The sequence below is a fragment of the Lemur catta genome, chromosome 6, assembly GCF_020740605.2.
Source record: "Lemur catta isolate mLemCat1 chromosome 6, mLemCat1.pri, whole genome shotgun sequence".
Classification (NCBI taxonomy): Eukaryota; Metazoa; Chordata; class Mammalia; order Primates; family Lemuridae; genus Lemur; species Lemur catta.
The window spans coordinates 89892246-89900256 of NC_059133.1; the positions used below are offsets into that span (position 1 = coordinate 89892246).

At 33.0% G+C, this 8011-nt stretch overlaps 1 protein-coding gene across 1 annotated transcript; it reads left to right on the plus strand.

Moving 5' to 3' along the window:
- The first annotated feature begins 1369 nt into the window (after positions 1-1369).
- LOC123640009 (NKG2-A/NKG2-B type II integral membrane protein-like) lies at positions 1370-7760 on the plus strand. The gene is made up of 7 exons (XM_045554327.1): positions 1370-1389; positions 3080-3294; positions 3681-3776; positions 4300-4347; positions 4872-5023; positions 6648-6748; positions 7602-7760. The coding sequence occupies exons 2-7, from the start codon at positions 3108-3110 to the stop codon at positions 7723-7725; spliced, it is 708 nt and encodes a 235-aa protein (XP_045410283.1). The 5' UTR covers positions 1370-1389; positions 3080-3107; the 3' UTR covers positions 7726-7760.
- The last annotated feature ends 251 nt before the right edge of the window (positions 7761-8011 follow it).

Genomic DNA, 8011 nt, shown 5'->3' on the forward strand with positions numbered 1-8011 from the left:
GTGGTGGAGGGATCTGCCTCACATCTCCAGCTGCCATGCCTGTGGGATCAACGTGGAGCCCCAGGGTTCTCTTCTGTCCTTCTCTAGGACAGAGGCCACCGCAAAGTTCTCTTCCATCTCGCCCAGTGAATTACCCCTTCACCTCCTGCACTCTGAGTATCCTCCCTCGCTTCTCCACAGTTTTAAAATGTTCTTTCCAAGAGGAGCCATCTGTAGATAGGCATCCACTTTGGACTTTCAGTGCTCTCCTTGAGAGCATGTGCCGGCTGTTTCTAGGCCTCCCTCTTGCCTGACTCCCTCTTAAAGTCTTTCTCTTGATATTCATGTGACCTTTAACTTTTGTGTTAAATGTTTATTTATTTTGTCCTCACTATTTTTTACTTAGAGGAAATTTTTTTGAAATTACTTCCCTTCCCTCACTTAGTTTGACTTAGGCTGTAATCATTTACAACAAATATTCCTATTGAAATACAGACAGTCATGGTGGAGAATGAATCAATTAACAGTATAAAAAATTATTTAATATTTCAATGTCTGACATGCTGATATGTTTAAAAATTGATTAAATGTTTTATCCTTCTCAGAGACATTTATTTTTATTAAGGAAAATCTAAAGATTAAATAATTTGTTTAAAAAATAAAACTAAATGTAAGGATTTAAGAATTAAGGCAGAAATATTGAGAAGATAAATTTGGCATGATGGATTTTGTGCCAGCTACACAAAGGTGAAACTATATTCATTTCTCAGAATAATTAATAACAAATATCAGTAAATATCTATTGATAATGTATGTTACTATGAATTTTAGAATTTTTCCATCATAACATAGGTGACATGGTAAGAATACAAAAAAAAGAAATATGTCATATTAAGATTTAGCAGCTTAGTCTAAAAATGGGTCTTAAACATCCAAGACACTCTTAGCAATTATGTTGTCATATATGTGACTGAGATGGAAAAAAGGTAACTGCGTGGGTGGTCAAGTCTCTTTCTCCTCATAGGTCATAAAATATGAAAGCAGCTTCTCAGTCACTTAAAATGGACAAACTAAAGGACACATTTTAGAATTCTACTTTGTCCTTGCAATAGGATCCCAAAGTCTCCTATATTTTGGAGGTGTGTGATGAGATCAACTGATTTCAAAGTAGCCCATGTGTGAGAATTTCCTGTCCAGACCTTCAGTGACACAGTGATGAGAAATCTACTTTTTCCACTCTTGCCTCACTCTGAGCCTTCACAGGGCACTCTGAAGGTCACAGACATTGTTTGTTCTTATCCTGGATTTATGCCTTTTGATTTCACCTTTTATTTCCCAGCTACTTCAGGCCTTTTATGAGCGTAACCTGGCCTCTGCACTAAAGGACGCCCGACTTTCTGGGGACAGAAGGTATGTGTTGCTACTCTCTATCTCTCTACTAGCCTACCTCATTTAGTGGAAGATTCCAAATACAATTGATTTGTAGTAAAATCAAAGTAGAAATTAATTTCTCAATTTGAATAATTTGGGATAAAAACCTAAAATATGAAATATGAATTAGGATTTCCTAAGTTTGCAAATTGTTGCCTGTGGAGTCCTACTAAATGGCATATACATAAATCTGGTTAGTTAGCAAACATAATTCAGCTGAGATAACTAAACATCATGACAGTGAACAATTAATTTTGGATTAGTAATCATTATATTGTATATTATTGAATAATTACATAATTTACATGTAGCTCAGTGATTATATTATTAAAGGAATTACTTTATTGATGAAAGCCAGACATAATTCCTCAGATACTTTTATTTTTAATTAAATTCAGGGCAAAATAAATTTTATAACTTAGTTATAAACAATCAAAAGACTTAAAACATTTATCAAATATTGCAGAAAAATGTATCACACTGATATAAAAGACTTGTCTAATGATTTATTTTCAGTAGTTTAACTGACATTAATCAGAAGCAACAACATAGCAATTGTGAATAAAATAATAATTAAAATAGCTAATATTTGTAGAGAACTTTAAGTGTCAGTTTGACCAGTAGAAGTTTCACAGGCATTATATGTATACTACATATATGTATATATATGTATATATATATATATACACAGTATATGTTTATACTAAGTAACTTTTTAAAGGTCACACATTGTGAATTGCAAATCCAAACTTAATTCTAGATCTCACTGCCTCCATAGCCCATTGACTAAAATGTTACATTACATGAATTATTACAAATGCCCACACCAATAAAGTAAGCTTTATTGATATTGAGAAACATCATATCTTTCTGAAAGTTTGAAACAAAAATGTTCTTCCATAGATACTTTATGTTTTTGTTTATAAGTTTATGGTTTTAAATTTTAGCAATAGAATCAATTGCCAATACTTCTATGAAAAAGAATTAAAAGTTTTTTGTAGTGTTTCTAGCACTGTTTAGGTTATGCATAAGTTTGTGTCATATACATTTTCCAACAGATAAAATATTTTAAATAGTTTAATGTTTTCTCAGAACCCTTCAGCCATTTAAACAAAAGACCACTAATAGCCTGAATCCATTTTAACAAATAAGTATAAACTGCAAAATAAAAGTCATTTAGTGTAAGAGAATAATATATATGTCAATTTTCCTATTCTTTATTTTAAGATCACTCAGTCCTTAACCATTATTTGCTTTCAAAATCATGATAAATCAGAGCATAAGTTTTTCTAATATAACATTTTAATTTTTGATATAGGTTTATATTGATTTTAAAATATATCTGTGGAATCAGACTTTAATAAGTACATTTTTATTCATGTATTTTTTTATTCCTTGCTTATGTGTTGCTTTGCATTGTTCCAGCAATAATATTTTGACAAACATAGAAAATGGGTTTTTGGGCAAGATGGGTATATCTTTTTTAAAAACACTTTACCCTAAGACAATTGGTTAAACTCTAAGAAAATCAGAGTGAGAAATTTAGATTCTTCAATGCAAAATGAGAACTAATACTCACTCTCCACCTCATCCTTTTTGACTGCACTAGGGAGGGACCTTGTCATTATATAAACGCTTTATTAATTTCTCACCTCCATGTGTCATACAGCACAGTCTGACCTCACACAGTTGCAGAGATGGATAATCAAAGAGTAATTTACTCTGAAATGAATCTGGCCAAAAATTCAAAAAGGCAGCAAAGGAAATCTAAGGACTCTAAAAACTCCATTTCAGAAACCAAACAGGAAATAACCTATGTGGGATTAAAACTTCAGAATGCTGCTGAGGATCTTCAAGGGGATGACAAATCCTACCAATGCAAAGGTAAAGCACTTAACAGCTCCTCAATCCAACTGTTCTATGATGTGCAGCTGGGGAGCAGGGGTGTGGGGAAAGCGCAGGACATGTTCACATAGTTTTATTCAGCAAGATAAGAGTTCTAAGTTGAGATATGCTATTTTATATGAAATGTGCAGACAAATTTTACTCACACATCATTGAAATTTGTAGTCTTTGTCCAACAACTCATGGAGTGCTACATTTACTGAAAATGCTGTGGTATATTGTAAGCAAAAGATAATTATGGTAGATGTGGGTTTTGGGTCCAATTTCATCTATGAGTCCCTGTGCATGTGGGGTCTCTTGTATGTAAATATTCTAACCATCCATCTCTCTCTACTTTCTCAATGTTTCTGTTTCTCTCCCTGCAGATTTACTGTTTCCTCCAGAGAAGCTCACTGCTGGGATCCTGGGAATTATCTGTCTTGTGTTAATTTTCAGCGTGGTAACAAGAGTTGTCATTCTCTGTATGTAGGTTTTGGAATACTAATAGGGAAGTTTAACAGTTAATGTTTGGGAATGCCTCTAAACATTTCATAGTTTCAAGGAATAGAATTCACATTTTAACATATATTTTGGACCAAATGAGAAATGGTTAATCCAAATTGTTCAAAAGTATATGTAAAAGAATAATTGTAGAGATGCTTTGCTTTTAATAATATATACATTCAAACGTCATAACTTAAGTACATGGTGTAGGAGACTGAAAAAGCTTATCGAGAAATAGAAATTAATTTTTGAAAGTGGCTAAATCAAATACTTACTATATTGTAATATATAGAGTAGAGAGTGATGGTGGTTTGCTTTTATAGGCTTCATAAGGATTTTTTTTTCCTGAAAACCTTCACTACTTTATTAATTTTTTCTTCCTAAAATTAATTTTACTGCAGATAATTCTAAGTGATACACCAAATTTCAAACAAAACCTAAAAATTACTGTGGATTTTTTAGATACTAATGTTTAATAAAGATTAATTTTTTTTGCTATAGCAATACAGAACCGGAACAATTCATTCCAGAATGCAAGCATTGAGAAAGGTACTGATGTTAGTTATGTTATATATTGTCTCAATCTTAGGCTGTGTAAAAATGATAATAGATATTTTTTTGGGAAATAAATTAAAATGTTGGGTAATAAACAATCATAAATGAAGATTATAGGAGGACATTCACTTTCCTTCAAAAATAAGTAGAAATACTCATTTATAATCACTATACCTCTTTTTGTTATTTGACTCAAATCACTATTGCTATCGTATGATAAGAGTTAAATATTTTGCTGTTCCAAAAAATATTTTGTTCAGTGATTTTTCAGACATGTGCAGGGTGGATATATGTTTTATGTTTTAATAGATGTGGAAATATAATTAGGAGATGAGAGACTGACCGTTTTCTGTGTATTTGTGTATATCTGTGAGCATGTGTTTTTTACATGTACCAGCTTATCTGGATGCAAAGACATTTTATGTGCATATAAGTTTATACCTTTACAAATATATAGATTGATTTTTATTTAAAAAATTCATATACTTCTTGGATAATAATTCATGGTATTTCCTTAGCATATGATTGTGGCCGTTGTCCAGAGGAGTGGTTCAAATATTCCACCAATTGTTATTACATTAGTAAGGAATTCAAAACTTGGGATGAGAGTGTGACGGCCTGTGCTTCTAACAACTCTAATCTGCTTTACATAGATAATGAAGAAGAAATGGTAAGATGTTAAATGTTTCAAATACTTTATTAAAAGCTCATTGCAGTCAGTATTATATTTATAGAATTCATCAGTATTTATATACACACAATTAGCTTATTTATTTTTAAATCTGTAAATATTCCATTGATTGACTTCACAATAGGTTATTTATATTTATATGATGCTAATGCACATTAAATTATTTTCAATTCTTGTTTCTCATTGAAAACCATGCTTGTATCAATGCTTTTATTTTAAAATAGATTTTGCTACTTAATTTTACTATATATAAAGAACTGAGCACATCATGAATATGCAGATTGATTATTGAGTGAACAGACCCACAGAATACAAGACAGATCATGAATTAGAAGTCTCCAACCCCAACAGCCTCACTCCATGAATGCCCTGATCACTTCTCCTTCCCCTTCCCCAAACCATTGTCCTGACATCTAATATGTAATTAAGCTTTGCCTTTTTTAGAATTGACACAAATGGAGTCATACATTATGCATTCTTTTGTCTGTCTCCTTTAACTCTCATGTGATCTTTTTGCAATTTATGTATACTAATGCAGTTATCTGTGGTTTGATAATTTTCACTGCAATATTATGTATGTATAACATTGTAAAATCTGTTTTAGCTGGTGTCTTTGGGTGGGGGACTTGAGTCTCATGTTCTCAGGGACATAGAGGCTTCCTGGATGGAGCACTTGTAGCCATCAGACTCGTTTGCTGGTCCCCCTCAGCCACACCAACCCTGGTGTTTCTTGGTGGGGGACAGAAGGACTTCCTCTGGCTACTTACTGTTAGCAGGTCTCCTGATAGATCACTCTTGCTGGTGGTGCCAGCCTTGCTGGCGTTGCTGGCAGGACTCCCTCTCAGTAAAGAGGGGGAAGGAGCTTACCTGAGGCACTTCTGATAGCCAGGGTGGGTGGTGGGTGACAGCAGGTCTAGGTCACTTTCTTCTGTAGGGCAGTAGACTTAAGATGCCCTGATCCTGGGTCCTAAACCATTCCACCTTTTTCTTTCCACCTTTCAGTGTCTCTTATGCTTTTGTCTTTCATAAGTTCCAGAATCCGTGGTTGTATTTAGTAGGTAGTAGCACCTGTACCGGACCACTGATGTTTCATGAATAACAAAACAGAGAAAAGTGGGGGCTTAAGAAGTGTGGTGCCCAGAAAACCGTTATTCTTGGCGTATACATTATTTCTTCAATGGCAGCCTCTTTAATTCCATTCCAAACCCCAAACTCTGAGAAACGTAGTAGAAATATACATTGTTTTCTATTAGCACCAGGAGAAATGTATGTATAGTTTCTAGAAATTTATTTAAATTCATGCTCTTTTTATTTTGCCAACATGGGTAGATATTAAATTACATGGATCATAATTTTCCTCATTAATGTAAGAAGAATAATGAACTACTAAGTATAAATGTTTAAGAGTTCATTTGAAGCAAAAATTACAAAACTTGTGAAAGTCTTTGCTAATACAAAAAGTGGTTTTCAACTTTAATATATTGCTTAAAATATTTGTTGTTTTGACAATTATAGACCCACTGTAAGAACGTGCTACTTGCACTTTTAAAAATTTGTAAGATGTTTCATAATTTTTTAAATGTAAAATATTTATATTCGATAGACATTTCTGGACTCCCTGCTACTTCAATCATGGGTTGGAGTCTTTCGTAACAGCAGTGATCATCCATGGGTGTCATTACATGGCTCAACTTTCAAACTTCAGTAAGTTTTTTGAATGGTGCTATATAGTAGAAAAACATAAAAAGGATAAATTCAGAATAATAATATGAGTAAGATTAAGTTGAATTATAGACATGAAAAAATGTTGAAAGTTAGAGAAATGTCGATATAAATATTAAAGAATGGACCTCAGTAGTTCCCCCTTATTGGTGGTTTCACTTTCTGTAGTTCGAGGTAACTGCAGTCAACCGTGGAGAAAAAATTTTGAACTGAAAATTCCAGGAAAAAAATACTTTGTGAGCTTTAACTTGTTCAGTTTTCTGAGTAAGGTGATGAAATTTCACATTGTCCCATCTGTCTTGCCTGGGATGTGAATCATCTCTTTGACCAGCAGATCCACACTGGAGAGGCAACCCACACATTAGTCACTTGGTGGTTCTGGTGATCAGACCAATTGTCAGAGTGTCACAGTGCTTTCATTCCAGTTCCTCTTATTTTACTTAATAATGGCCCAAAAGCCCAAGGGTAGTTTTGCTGGCATATTGCTGTTCTTACTCTTGTATGTTATTAGTTATTGTTGTTAATCCTTTATTGTGCCTAATTTATAAATGAAACTTTATCATAGGTGTATATATACAGAATAAACAAAGTATATAAAAGGTACACTAAAATAGGTGGTTTCAGGCATTCACTGGTGGTCTTGAAATATATTCCCTGCAGATATGTGTGACTACTGTGTTCAGCTTTCATAATAATCAACTCTTAACTAATATTATATTAAAATGTCATTAACTGCTTTCATAAAATTATTTTCTTAAAGTACATGGAAAATACTCTTGTTTCATTGATTGTCCCCATAATATATAATAGAAGTATGGATTTTTCTCCATTACAGAATAGCAGAGACAGAATATAAGTATAACTGTGCTATGCTACATGATGGTAGTCTTCGATCAGATGGATGTGAATCTTCAAAAAGATATTATTGTAAGCACAGCTTTAGAAGTAAAGCGTCTTGAATTTGGAGTCAGCCATGTAATTTTTATATTTTGTGCAATGGAAATAATATTATGATTGTGTGTGTCAAAATGAATTGTTATTTGTTTTAATAATGAAAAGATTGTCAACAATAATATTTGTAGTATAATACACACACCACAAAGAACAGGATGTCATTACTTTTGTGTCTGGCTCTTTTTGCTCAACATTGTGTTTGTGGCATTTAACCTTTCTAAACTTTGAATGCTTTGCGAATCTGTATGAAATATTAAGGATAGGCAAACCCTTAGAGACAGAAAGTGGAAT

Coding starts and splice junctions, on each gene's coding strand:
- LOC123640009 (XM_045554327.1), top strand. CDS start 3,108: ATGGATAATCAAAGAGTAATTTACTCTGAAATGAATCTGGCCAAAAAT. Junction 3,295..3,680: donor CAAATCCTACCAATGCAAAG/GTAAAGCACTTA, acceptor CTCTCCCTGCAG/ATTTACTGTTTCCTCCAGAG. Junction 4,348..4,871: donor GAATGCAAGCATTGAGAAAG/GTACTGATGTTA, acceptor GTATTTCCTTAG/CATATGATTGTGGCCGTTGT.